Here is a 14,939-nt window from a genome sequence, read left to right on the forward strand (position 1 = left end):
TTTCATTCTTGTTTATTTGACATGATTGCAGTGGTGTATGAATTATGTTGAATATTACCTATAGCCTAATCTGCGATATTATTGATCTCATCAGTTGCCAGTTGATATATTAATTCAATTCAAGGTTTAAACCGATGTTTTATGAATAAAAGGCAGACCTGTATCTGAAATTGTAGGACAGCATGACTTTTTCAATGGAACTTAGCGACGACCTAAAATTGGTTTCTGATGTGCTAAATTAATTCTTCAAATTTAATCTATGTTCTTGTTAATATCATGAGTATGTCGAAGAAGAAATGTTTAGTTTGGACGTTTTCCATTCCTGGAAAATTTTAAAATGCGATACCTTGAAGGTTTAATCTATTTCCGTCTTAAGATGTAAATGGGGCCGTTACGCCGTAACAAATATTTAATTGACTTGGATTATCAACAACTGATAACAAGAAGCGAAAGAATGTAGGAATAATAGTAGAGAATGGCAGGTAGTTCATTTATAAGGACATCCAACAGTAAGAAACACTAATGGAAGGAACTGTCAAAATTAATCTAGTTGATATAATACTGTTTTTTTTTTCGGGAGTTAATTTCAGAAACACCTCTCAGAACGCAGTCGTCACCATCATCATCATAATCATCTTCTTCTTCATCATAATCCCCACTCTATGTCAAATATTATAGCCTATATCAGTGGTCGTCAGCACTCGCTAAAATGTGCAAAGGGTACGCGGTGCTGTCCCGTGTGCACTGTAGTGCAACAGGGAGAGATAGAGAGCAGCTACGGAGTGCACCCTAGTGCACTGCGTTTTCCGCGGGTAAGAGAGACTAGCACCAGCGTGCTCTGTGCTGATGACCCCTGGCCTACATTTTCTGAATAGTGTTTAATGTTCAAGGTATCATGGAAGAAAAGGTCTGATGGTCTTAACACCAGAATAAATAAATTTATTATTATTACGGTAATAATAATAATAATAATAATAATAATAATAATAATCCTGCAGACGGAATACAGCACTAACAACATCAATACAATGAACATGTACTCCGACGGCGGATGATAGAGCACCACGAATTATATTGGATTATACCGCACACGGTCGCCGCATTTGTGGACGTCCAGAAATGCGGTGGTGAGATCAATTGAAATGAAGTAAAGTTGAAGCCGAACAGAGCACGAGATCCAGTCGTTGATGACCTTAACTAATTCCTCTTTAACATTATTGTATTCCCAGATAGTAGGCATAAACTAAAATAAGGCTTATTTTTCAATAACGACTTCACTTTTCTGTACGCGGAAATTTTCTCTCGTATAGTGTCATTTCACAAATAATAACAACACAGAGACATTAGGGTTCGGTTTTTTTTTTCTGAAAGAATTACTCGTCGTCCTCTTTAAGAAATTGCAGATGTTGCCGAAAATACACTGTTTCACAATTTCCGTCTCAACACACTGTTGACAATACCGTTTGATATTCTACGAGTAAGTAACATACTTGAAATCTCGTTACATGTGTAGGCCTAGTGCTAACAACTTTTAGATTTTCACTACTTCTGAGTACTCATTTCCATATAACAATGTAACGTTAGAAATCTTTACGGTATAGAGTAGCTGTATTTGTAAATTTGTGTAAAATATATTTCAATTCATCTACTGTAGGTAGGCTACTTACACCGTGCAATGAAGTCAGATGCATTTTCTTTTTAGGATTATAAGAAAATGAATGATGAGCGGGAATATTACTTCCGAGATATCTAGTGTGTGATAAAATGATGATTCATCCCCAACCGCAGTGGTGTGAAAGTGAAATAAAATGGCATGTTAGGCACAGTAAGAAAGAAACAAACGAACAAACAAAGAAACAAAGAAATAGATAGGTAGGTAGGTAGATAGGTAGGTAGGTAGGTAGATAGGTAGGTAGATAGGTAGGTAGGTAGATAGGTAGGTAGATAGATAGGTAGGTAGATAGGTAGATAGATAGATAGAAACAAAGAAAGAAGGAAGGAAAGAAGGAAGGAAGGAAGGAAAGAAAGAAAGAAATAAAAAAGCATACAACACTTTTAGACTATTTTGTACAATTTCAGGGTAAATATTTCACCAGGACTCCGTATTTTCAGTGTGTTTTACTTTCGGCGATGTTACTAATTTACATTGAATTCTTTTTTTCTTTTCATGAATTCGGTGGTGTTGAACAGCAACCTCGTACTTACTTACTTGTTACAAATGGCTCTTAGAGAACCCGAAAGTTCATTGCTGCCCTTACAGCAGTCCGCCATCGGCCCCTATCCTGAGCAAGATTAATCCAGTGGCTACCATCATATCCCACCTCCCTCAAATCCATTTTTATATTACCCTCTCATCTATGTGTTGGCTTCCCCATAGGCCTTTTTCCCTCCGGCCTCCCAACTAACACTCTACAAGCATTTCTGGAGTCACTCATACATGCTACATGGCCTGCCCACCACAAAAGTCTGGATTTAATGTTCCTAATTATATCAGGTGAAGAATACAATGTGTGCAGTTCTGCGTTGTGTAACTTTTTCCATTGTCCTGTACAGTAACTACATCCTTCTTAGCCCAAAATGTTTTCCTAAGCACCTTATTCTCAAACACCCTTAACTTCTGTTTCTCTCTCTAAGTGAGAGTCCAAGTATCGCAGCCATACAGAACAACAGGTAATATAACTGTTTTATAAATTTTAACTTTCGCCTTTTTCTAAAGCAGACTGGATTGCAGAAACTTCCCAACCGAACAATAACAGGCATATCCCATATTTTATTCTGTGTTTAATTTCGTCTAAGTGTCGTTTATATTTTGTTAGTGTTCCTCCAAGACGTTTGAATTGTTCTACCTCTTCGAAGGATAAATTTCCATAGAACAGTAACCGCGTGTGTGAAAAATTCAATTTTACAGGAGAGCAAAGAAAGATTTTCATATCTTGAAAATGAACAAATGTCGAATATAAGAGGATATTTAAATTTCTTCTTGTGAAGGTTGTGTTCATGTCTTGACTTTCGAGAACATTTCTCTGATGGAAATTAAGTGAAATTTTATTTTGTTTGTTTTTTTTCTTTCGACATACAAGGTTGCTGTCCAACACCGTCGTTATTTCTTGCACTTACAAGACTAAGAGGCAATCATTTATATGCAACTGTAATTACACCCTACTTATTTTTGGTGATAAATCACTACTGAAGAAGTAGGTCTACTTAATTTGTATGGAAAAACAGAATTAAGAACCGGATACAGCAGCAAACTGGCTTGCGGATCAGTCTGATCCTGCTGTAGCCTACATGTTCGTATTTAATAATCTGGAGAAGAAAATCTGCCCTTTGTGCTCTACAGAGATCAAAGAACATGTTCTTTAGTTCATTAGTAATGTAGAAATGATTTAACAAGAAATCGATAAATAGTATAAGTTAGGATATTCAAACCTACATCATTATGAACACGAACAAAATGCAGAGCTTTATCGTGCAACTAGCAATGTACAGTACCTATATCATACATTTTGCACGTTTATGAGAGAAGCTAGCGCCTAAATAAAATTACTGTGGGATATCATTTTTCTCAGTGGATTGAGCAAGGAACATAGACCTTTTTGAGGGGAGGGGGGAAATAATTTGTAATTATATTAACATTTACTGCCTTTTTTACGTCCAGTCTTCAATTTTTGCGCACTTGTTGACAGAATCTTCAAAACTTTCCTTCCCTTGGAAAAGAAAATATCCGACTTCTACATCCATTACCTTAAGAGTCTTAGATTCTAATTGCGTCAATTAGACATTGGCTGTGCTGAAATATCCTGATTCCTACTTGTAAGATAGAAGATATCCTTGTGAGTTTCACGTGGTCGATGTTGATAATAATGATAGCAATTTCACTGATTACAAAAAATGAAATATCATTTTCATAGGTCTAGCTTCTAGGATATAAATTTCTGTTGCGGTTACTTGATACACGGCTTTTAAGTGAAATACTCATTTACAAAAATATATTGAAATTAATTTTACATAATAATACATTGTGTGCAGTTCCTGAGAGTAATCTTCATTATTATATTATTTTATGACTGTATTTTTGGGGGATCTTTGGGGGTAATTTTGAAGTTAATATGTTTATACACTATCTACCAAAAAGTAATTGGGCAATTTTTTTGCCTCTTTAGAACCTTGTGGTACCATCTCTTGTTGCTATAACAGCAGCCACCATGTCAGACATGCTCTCGACTAGTTTGTGTAGGATATCCACTGGAGTGCGTCGCCATTCCTCTTGCAACATGGCACTCAGTTGGATAATGAAAGTTGACCCCATGTTTCGGCGACTACTATGCAGTGGTATGCAGACAATAATGCTCATCTGTTGGACTGGCCTGCACAGAGTCCTGATCTCAATCCCACTGAGCACCTTTGGGGCCATTTGGACCGGCGATTGAGGTCTCGGAAGATGCGGCCAACTTCCATTGTCCAACTGAGTGCCATGTTACAAGAGAAATGACGACGCTTCCAGTGGATATCCTATACATACTAGTGGAGAGCATGCCTGACAGGATGCCAACTGTTATAGAACAAGATTGGTACCATGAGGTACTAAAGCGGCAAAAACAATGCCCAATTACATTTTGGTAGCGTATTATCAGTTGAACCAATAATTAAAGACATAACTTTTCCCCCTCTTTTTCGATATTTCACTTGCATTCAATTTGTTTACAGTGTATCTATTGAAATATAATTTCTCGCGTCCTTTTGTATAGTGTTTGGTGAAAAGCAATAAATGCAACTCATTTATGTTTCTTTTTATTTAGTCCGGTTATTAGACGATATGGCGGTTCATAATAATAATAATAATAATAATAATAATAATAATAATAAAGAACAGTTATTTTCTAATGAACGGTGAAATAATTCTCGATATCATTATGGATAAATTTCGCATACACACAAGTCACTGGCTTCTGGTCGCTACAATACGCATCGTTCGAGTGCCTTTGACGAAATTCATAAGCATGTCGAAGTCAACCTTGATGCAGTCGCCGGACAGGAACACCTGCTCCAGGTCCTCCTTGTCGCCGTGCACCACGCTGCTGAGCAGGGCGGTTTGCTTGCCGGAGTTCTTGTGCAGCAGCAGTTCGTAGCGGCACCGCTCCTGGGCGCCCCAGCACTGCTGTACTGCGACGAACAGTTTGCGCTGTGGGATGTCGAAGCGCTTGTGGAACACGAACACGTCTCCCAGTGCGAACACCGCGTGGTGCGAGTTCTGGTAGCATTCGGCATTGGACACCTCCCACGTGAACTCGCCCTCGCCTACTACGGCTGCGCCCAGCGTGCAGGAGCTGTGTGTCGCCTCCACGTGGCCGTGCACTTCCGGCAAACTGGAACAGGTTTATTGTACGAGTGAGCGATCGAATGGTTAACGACTGAAAGATACAGGTCTGCACGGGTACGGGCCTGGCTCGGGCTTCTTAGACTTGGGCCGATCTAGGGCAGTTGGTACAACAATTAAATATTTTTACTGGTCGTAGTCGGGCTGTAATAGCTTTTTCTTTTTAATAACAAATACGTTAATTTTTCGCAACAGAAAAAGGAAGATGATGATTATGATTATGACGGAAGAAGAAATGGGAAAGAAATCTTTGTTCTACGCCTGCACGTGGCAAATAAACGCCTAACTTATTCTTAATATAATAAAATTGTGCATTCAGAGCAACAGTACATCACAGCAAATCGCAAGTTGATTATTACATAATGAGTGACAAAAATGAGTCAGTAATGTCAGTAAGTACTAAAATTCACAATACACTGATTGATTTACTTATTATTTTGCTCATGTACTAGTTTCTCAGCTTACGATTACCGTTACTGACCTCAGTTGTGTGGCGTAGCCAGACATAACGAGCCCAATACAGAGTAGACATGCCTATTTGCATCGTTGATGCAGCCTGTACCTTCACTTGTCTTTTTGGACGCTTTTAAGTTTTGGGTAGGCTCGGGTAATAATTTTGAAAATAATGTCTGTGTCGGGTCTGGTTGGGGTTTAGAGGTGAACGGGAGCTTCAAAATCGTTGCTCGTGCGTCGTGCAGACCTCTACTAAGTGAAAGGTTGGAGAATTGAATGGCCGTGTGAAGGGAAAGATGCGTCAGTGACTTAATGAGTGAGCGTTTGAATGATATGGTAAATCTTTTCCTTTTCGTTAGTTGGATATTTGCCTCACTCGAAGCATTAACTCAACTTTTCTGTCGAAAGAGATTACCCCAACCACATATTTTCGATATTTTACAACTTATAGTGTACTAAATGTAAAGATTGTGGAATCCCCATGATGTAATGCTATGCTCAAATTTTACTTCTTTCCATACTATCTGACAGGAGACGTAAACATTGCCGGGAGAGGAAGAAAGAAGTATAATTGCTATTCAACCAATGTCAGAGATCTCTTCCCACGCTTGTCTTGAAGTTGGGTGTGGTTATAACGCTACAGACCGCAGAAATTCAAGATGAGCGTCAAATGAGATCTCTGTCATTGGTTGAAAAGGAATTATACTTCTCTCCTCCTTCGCCTGCAATGCTTACATCTCCTGTCAGTGATTATGAAACGAAGTATAGAACAATGAATGACATCAATCTCTTTATCTAAAAACTATCTGTGCTCCAGACGGGATTCGGACATACTACAGTGACTTCCATTCTGCATTGATGCTGCGCTTTATAATATGACTGGCTAACTTGGAGTGGGTTGCCTGGCACTCTAGTGACAGACTTGATTAACTTGTTCCGACTTGCTGAACTGAGTGACATGACTTATTTAATGGTCTGACTGACTGGCTGATATTCGGTAGGTGCAGTCCATAGTAACAGAGTACGAATAATGTTAAAATATCAATACCTGCCGCACCAGGTGCACGACTCAAGGGCCCGCAGTGGGCAGTCGTACAGGCGATGAACGCAGTGGGCGTGGTGCTCGGCAATCTCCTCCATGGAGAACTTCTCACGGCAGCCGGACCCGTTGTAGCGGCAGGGATAACGCAGGCCGCGTGCGATAGTCTCGAGGGCCACGTTGCGCGTCTCCAGCAATGGGCGCCGGCAGCGCGGGCACTTGTTGCCGCCCGAGAACTGAAGGCCAGGCCGGCAGGAACTGCAGATGTTGTGGCCGCCCTGGCACAGTGTGATGGGCGGGTGCATGTACTCCTTGCACAACGGACACGTGAGCACGTCGAACACGCTCTGCCGCAGGGCCTTGCTGCAGCCTGGCGACGACATGCTCTTCGCCTGACGCACGGTGGCACTCATGCTGCACAATCAGGCGCTTCCTTTTAGATTACCTCGTTACATTCCAGCACTAGAAGAAAGTCTATACAATAATTTATAAACATCAGTTTAAAATTGTGCAACTTTTATGTATTTGGCAATTACAAGCTACACTTCTCGTTTTATATATTTATGGATCTGCTGTCACTTGAAGATGGATCAAATTCGGATGATTAGCAGATTCCATCAGCCATCTTCCGAGACTCGTATTACTTCCAAAACTTCACACCACCCTATGTTTAGCTATTGGAGATGACAGAGGAAATGAGTTGAAGTGGAGAGTGTTGGGGACAGGAGTACCCTGAGAAAAATCCTCTGCACCTACCACAATGGTGACTCGTTCCTAAACTATCAACTTTGCCCAAACTCGTATCCTTGACAATGGGATATATGCTTCGTAAAACTTTATATCTAATGTCATCATTATCAACTCTTCAAGGATTAGGAGAGTTCTTCTGTTCCGGCTTTATGTTTCGTGCCAATCCGGCTACTAATTTCAGGCTGATCAGTAATAAAAATTTTCACTCTGGCCGAGGTACGAACGCTGCGCAGAGCCAGTTCAGTGATAGGGCTGCCACCTCTCTGCTCCTGAACTCTCAGATGCTTTTTTGGCACTTACCCTAGATGTGTCTTCACTTTGACTGTCGAGTCATATCCACCCGTTGTGCTAGTTTTAGTTAGCCCAAGGTATTTTATTTCCCCGTTACCTGCCATATCCGGCGACCTAGGAAGGCGCTCGATGAGGAACTAGCTATCCTCACATGGCCTAACTAATGTACAGTAATTCTTTCTTTTATTCATTTTATTTTTCTTTTCGTAATTTCTTGGGTCTCCTTATCATTTTATTATTTCGTTCTTTCTTCTTTCCTTCCTTCGATTCAGAAGTGATTCTTGGCTTGCTATAGGCCTATATCTGCTTGTGAACAGAGATTTGCTCTTAACTATTGTAGGGATATTGTTCATATTCAGCATCTACGAATCAATTTTTCCGGGGATTATGCACATATAATTACCGTAAGTCTAAATTCCATAAATCGAACCTCTGTAACTCGAATTGTCTGTGGATGCAAGCAGTTTTCAATCGCTGATCAACGTTATGTACTTTACATTATTTTTCTTCCGTAACTCCATTATTGATAATTCTAATTTGTAAAATTGTAAGAACGATGCAAAATTTTACGGTAACAAAAGTGGAGTTGTAGATAAGAGTACTATGATAACAGTCTTCTGTTGAAAATGTTCGCTCCGTACACATTAAGGAGCTTATAGAGAACAATTACATGTATTATTTTGTAGCATTAACAGGTAATATTTCCTTTAAATAATCAGAAAAATATTAGTCTAGTGAAGAAGCTTCCGACGAGTTGTCGAAATAGTACACAAGGGTGATTTCGAATAGAGCACACTACTTTCAAAGTAAAGTCTAACGACTTTTTCACGCCCAAGGCAAAGTAGATTACGTAGGTAGAAGAGCGTACATTTTTTGCCTTATTTTGACCCGTATAATACATTCTGTTAAAGTGATATGAGACTTGTGAATTTGGAAAGAGAGAGATATGTCAAACGCTAGAATACCGCAAAGTTCAATTCACACAAGTTAACGTAAAATAACAGTTCATTAGCTAACTGCGTAAAATGCGTTATTCATTTTCTTCCTTTCTCGCATTTGGTTTCTGTTCTTGCACCCTTTAAAACTTTTCATTACTGTCTGCCAAAGTTACTTTTTGGGCAAACGGTTCATTTCATCCTAGAAAAAATATATTTTTAATAATTTTAAGGTGGTAAGTGAGAAAAAATTAGTGATGGCCATATTTATTTATTTATTTATTTATTTATTTATTTGTTTATTTCATCAATCTTTGTTCACGTCATGGCGGATTAGATGTATGCCAGTTCTTAATCCGCCATCACTCTCAATACAAATATAACAAAAACTAATACATATTGAACCTATAAGTATCCTCTGTTTACAATACTAATAATAATAATAATAATAATAATAATAATAATAATAGTAATAATAATAATAAAAATAATAGTAATAATAATAATCAACTAATAAGTATACCTCTTTTATTTAAAACTCCTACTTTAGCTTCATCATTTTTATGCTCAATCTCTTAAGAAATTATTCTGTCAACTTCATTGACTACTCTTCGTAGTTTCTTATCGTGTGACTACTCAACATTTATAATTCCATCTCCGTTAGAGCTTTGACTTTCTCTTCCCATCTAATTTTAACTCTAAAAAAAATTTTCCTAATTTATGCAGATTGCTGGCGTTTAGGTGACCATTCATTTTTTATAAGCTACTATAGCGTTTAGGCCTATTTGTAGACATTTTTTATCCACCCAACTGTTTCTCAAATCATTCGTTGCCTGACACTTTAACACAATATGCATTGCGTCTTCAGCTAGTCCACACAAAGGACATTTATCCTTCTCTACGTTCCCTCTCTTATTCTTGAGTCTCCAGATACCTAATCTCCACCATGCCATTCCCGTTCTCTCTTCCCTTGAATTTAGCCTAACATATTCTTCCTGTTCCCAAAACCGCTTCACCTCCCTATAGTATTTTAGTGATCCTAGTCTTTAATATTACTAAAAATATCTTTTCTCGAAATTTCGTTTGCCCTCTCTTTTACTATTCTTCCAATAGTTTTCGTGTTTATAGTCCCTAGTTCTCTCCATAGCAATTTAGACCTAATCTGTTTATTTCTCGTTCCAGCTCTTTCAGCCAATTCGATTTCCAATTAGCGGCTTTCATGCAAAAGATACATGTTTTCATAGCTGCCGAATCATTCCTACACAGTATATTACCTCAATATTTGATTTTTCTTTCTAGAATAATTCCCAGACTCGTATCGGTTCCCATCTCTAGTAACGCTGCCAGGTTAGAAGCATTCTTCGGTATTCCTAGAAATTTTTTTACACATTTTGGCTCTTACTTTATCGATGTTTCTGCTGGATAACCTACTACCCCAGATCTCAATAGGCTATTATATAAGACTGATGGCCATATATGCAACTACCCCAAGATATTTTCAGTTTTGTTCAAGAGAAGGCTCTAACGTCCCTGGGGAAGCTTTGCCCGCCACGATCCACATTATTTTTTTTTTTTTTGCCTTATTTTGACCGGTATAATACATTCTGTTAAAGTGATAGGAGGCTCGTGAATTTGAAAAGAGAGAGATATGTCAAACGGTAGAGTTACGCAAAGTTCAATTCACACAAGTTAACGTAAAATAACAGTTCATTAGCAAACTGCGTAAAATGCATTATTCATTTTCTTCCTTTCTCGCATTCGTTTTCTGTTCTTGCATCCTTTAAAACTTTTCATTACTGTCTGCCAAAGTTACTTTTTGGGAAAATGGTTCATTGCATTGTAGAAAAAAAATATTTTTAATTATTCCAAGATGGTAAGTGAGAAAAAATTATTGATGGTTATATATGTAACTACTCCAAGATATTTTCAATTTTTTTCAAGAGAAGGCTCTAACGTCCCTGGGGGAATTTTAAACGCGACGATCCATTCTTATTTGAAATTACTGTGATCAAATCTTGCTGATAGCGGGACATCAATAGGAAATTAATTACAGATTTACAGTTATATTATCCAGTATCGCCAATTTTGCTTTTTCTCCAAATGTAGCTTCCTCAAAGTTCAGTGGTCGGCCTGGGTGACGTAGTTGGTAGAGTGCTGGCCTTTTGTGTCCGAGGTTGCGGGTTCGATCCGGTCCAGGTCGATGGCGTTTAAGTATGTTTAATTTTGACAGGCTCATGTCGGTACTGTCTTCTTCCGACGAGTTTAGCGCTGGGTCCTGAGGTATTCTTGCCATCGGTGCGGGGGGGGGGGAGGTTGCAAATAGATTCCTTTGCTGCTATAGACAAGCCGAGCGGAGTGGGAAGTATTAATCGTCCAAAAATATGCAGTCTTCAGTTTGTAGTAGTGTGTAAATAATTCATATACATATTGCTTACCTAGGCCTATATGGTTTTGTTATTAATATATTGAATATATTGTTGCAATTTTTGCTCAAACATCTTCTATTGGAATTTTAGAATATGTGTGATTGGTATCGTGAAAAACAGATTCCTATAATGTCATGCGAAAATAATTTGTTGGTGATATCTTAAAATACAGGCTGATGTAATAAAATGAAAACAAATGACTTTGTGATTATTTGTGAAAAACAAAATCATAACTGTAATTAATTTATATATTCCAGAGTTAATTTTGTATGTTAAAGACAATCTTTCAATTTTAACATTAAGACGTGATATTCATTCGTATAACACAAGACAAGGAAATGATTTTAATATCATAACATGTAGACTTGCTAAATCCCAAAAAACTTTTGTCAAATGTCATTGAAGGTTGCAAATAAATTTCCATCACATATTTTTAATTTAAGCAGAGCTGTTCTCAAATTTTACACCTTTAGTTGCTTAATTTTAAATCTGGTTTATAATCTTGACGAATTTTTTTATTGTACTATCTCTTTGTAATTTAACTGACCTTGTCTATACATTTTGTTTTTAGACATGTAATTTAAACTATTAAACTATTATGTTTATTACAAAGACAGTTGATCAAACGACATTGGGTAACGGATAACTGTTGAAAGCAATGAATAGGCAGACTGGACTTACGCGGTCACAGACAGAAGGTAGAGCCATCTGAAGATGCTCTCGCGCACGGAAGATATAACTTATCTATAGAGTAAATTTTCGCTAATTATTGCTTGTGCAGATTGTACTTTATGCATCTAGTCGTCACGTAATGGCTGCATGCTCCGTGGGACGTGACTTAGTTAATCACACACCTCCCCTCCCAGCATTTATCGCTAAGCATACCTCGATTATGTAGAACCGTAACTAAATCTTGCGGTCTTGATTAGAACGAGTTTCATTCGAATAATACATACTTGAAAATAAAGAACTTTTGAATATCTTCTTCTTTCTCTTCTTCTTTCTCTTCTTCTTCTTCTTCTTCTTCTTCTTCTTCTTATCTTCAAGTATTTAGGCTTATCGCCTGTTACGCCTCTATTTGCTGGTCTATCCAGCGTTTCCTTGGACGGCCTAAACTTCTTCTTCCCTTTGGCTTGTATACCATTATTTGTTTCGAAATATGCCATTATTCATTCTTTGAACATGCTGTGACAAAGAACTTCTATATTCTTCTATTTTCTTAAGTTTCCAGCATTGAGTTCCTTTCTAATATCTGTATTCCTTTTCCTATCCGTTAAACTATATCCAGCCGTTGCTCTTAGGAATCTCATTTCTGCTGCCTGCAATCTAGATATATCTCTCTCCGTCATGGTCCATGTCTCACTACCTTATAAGCATGTTGGTATCGCTATCACTGTATAAAACTTCGTTATAGTTTCCTTCCTTACTTTTCGTTTAAGTGTTCTTCTAATTGTGCCGTTCATTTTATTAAATTTTGCTATTTTTCCGTTAATGTCAATTTCACCATGGTAAGATATATCACATCCCAAGAAAGTGAAGCGGTGAATCCATTCAATAGGAGTGTTATTAATTACTATCTTGGATCTTACAGGATTTATACCTTTGAATACTTTAGTTTTTGATGTCGATATTTTTAAATTATATGTTTCAACTATTTTTTGAAGTTCATGTACCGCTTTCTGTAAATTATTCTCATTATTGGCTATGATTACTTGGTCATCCGCATATAATGTAGACATTATACTTTTTCTCCTTATGTCAAAACCATAATTATTTTATTTAATTTTCCACTCTCTTAGAGCTTCGTCTATATTACAGATTAAAGAGAATAGGGGTAAACTTCATCCTTGTCGTAATCCTTGATCAACCAATTCTTTGTTATGTTCATCTCCAGTTATACATATCTTTGATCCATTATACATGCTCTTAATTACGTTTAGCAGATGATTAGGTAATAACTTTTGAATATCAATGCCCATAATAGAAAGAAGCTATAGTTCATTTTATGAAAATTACTGAATTTCAAACCACATCTAACGGGATCAATCGAAAATAATTTTACAACGCTGATATCGTCTTTGAATAGAAGTTAACAATTTGAGAGTTAATATTATTATCTTATCGTTTCTGAATACTGTAGTCTCTGCCATTTAAAAGAGCAGTAGACCCCTAATCGACGATTTCCTCGGCCTCCCCAATGCTAGTGAGTTTATAGGTCACTGCTTTCGACGGTATTCTGCTATCTTCTTAGCTGAGTTCGATTCCCGGTCGGGGCAAGTTACCTGGTTGAGGTTTTTCCGGGGTTTTCCCTCAACCCAATATGAGCAAATGCTGGTTAACTTTAGGTGTTGGACCGCGGACTCATTTCACCGGCATTATCACCTTCATCTCATTCAGACGCTAAATAACCTAAGATGCTGATAAAGCGTCGTAAAATAACCTACTAAAATAAAAATAATTCTTAGCTGATGCATGAGCTAATAAGATCAATGCTCAGGAGCCCTCAAAGTTGGCATTCAACTTCTGTTCTTGAAGGATTGCATAAGAAACAAGAAAGAAATTGGAAACAATATTCTAGGACAGAAAGGAAACTACACCAAATCAATTAATACTCTCTTCCAACAACAATGGAATGCAAGAATGATGTTCAGCTGCAGGTTTCGTTACATCTCCAAATGTTCGATATATCAATTTTAATAACTGTAATGTAAATATTAAGTCTATACTATTAATAAAACTATAACCTAAATACTTCCGGTAATTTTCGCTTTTACAAAAATAATTGATGTTAACATTGTATAATGAAATTTCTGAGACCGAAAATCGCATTTCTGAAATTTTTATAGCTCATGCATTTTGTCAAGACACTCGCGATGTGCAGTACGGGAATAACGTTTCTGTAGGCGGGGTAGGAGTAGAAGGGAAGGTCGGGAGTGTGTCTACCGAGTTCAAGGCAAAGGCTAACCTATTCCCCTATAGTTCGTAAGTAGACTCATCCGATCTCGTGCGCAGCTCTGTAGGAAGAGTGGGGGAGTGTCTTGAAAAAAATGCATGAGCTGTATTTATATGTCTGTATGTTTGTTAACTTTCCACGCGATAATGACTGAACCGATTTCTACGAAAATGGGTGTGTAAAATAAGTTTATATACCACTTAGATTTTAGGCCATATGGCATTCGAAATACTTTCTTTAAAAGGGGGGTTAAAAGGGCGCCTGAAGTAAATAAATCGTCGGCCTCAGTAGCGTAGTCTGTATAGCGCTGGCTTTCTGTGCTCGAGGTTGCGGGTTCGATCCCGGCCCAGGTCGATGGCATTTAAGTGTGTTTAAATGCGATAAGCTCATGTCAGTAGATTTACCGGCATTCAAAAGAACTCCTGCGGGATAAAAGTTGCTTTAAAATGTGTTTCTGACAAGTTTTGTTGTAGGCAAAATTTTTATATGACTGATATTTAACTGATATTTAACGAGATATGAGTTTTAAAATAGCAATGCGTTTTATATCCGTGCCGCCTCATTCAGGCTGATGTAATAAAATGAAAACAAATGACTTTATGATTATATAAGATGGCCTTGTACAACAAGCGAAAGATATTAATTTAATAGTTTTTTAATTCATTGAGATGCCCAATCGAGTATACAGTCCGTGAAAAACATGAAATATGACAAG

General features: G+C 37.6%; 2 protein-coding genes across 12 annotated transcripts in view; one reads left to right on the top strand and one right to left on the bottom strand.

The window, feature by feature from the left end:
- Positions 1-14,939, top strand: part of Ac78C (adenylyl cyclase 78C) — a 665,405-nt gene that overhangs the window by 290,330 nt on the left and 360,136 nt on the right. The gene's annotated exons all lie outside the window — the stretch shown is intronic.
- The window catches only part of LOC138704985 (E3 ubiquitin-protein ligase sina-like), a 66,814-nt gene continuing 56,650 nt past the window's right edge, over positions 4,776-14,939 (bottom strand). For 3 of the 7 annotated variants that reach the window (XM_069833499.1, XM_069833495.1, XM_069833493.1), the window contains 2 exons: positions 6,879-7,283; positions 4,776-5,366 (listed from right to left, as the gene is read on the bottom strand). In XM_069833499.1, the coding sequence (XP_069689600.1) occupies positions 4,940-5,366; positions 6,879-7,282 (831 nt within the window). In that variant the 5' untranslated portion in view covers position 7,283 and the 3' untranslated portion in view covers positions 4,776-4,939. Of the gene's footprint in view, positions 5,367-6,878; positions 7,344-14,939 lie in introns of all 7 variants that reach the window. The other 4 variants (XM_069833496.1, XM_069833498.1, XM_069833494.1 and 1 more) reach the window with 2 other exon arrangements.

Source organism: Periplaneta americana, chromosome 8 (assembly GCF_040183065.1).
Source record: "Periplaneta americana isolate PAMFEO1 chromosome 8, P.americana_PAMFEO1_priV1, whole genome shotgun sequence".
Classification (NCBI taxonomy): domain Eukaryota; kingdom Metazoa; phylum Arthropoda; class Insecta; order Blattodea; family Blattidae; genus Periplaneta; species Periplaneta americana.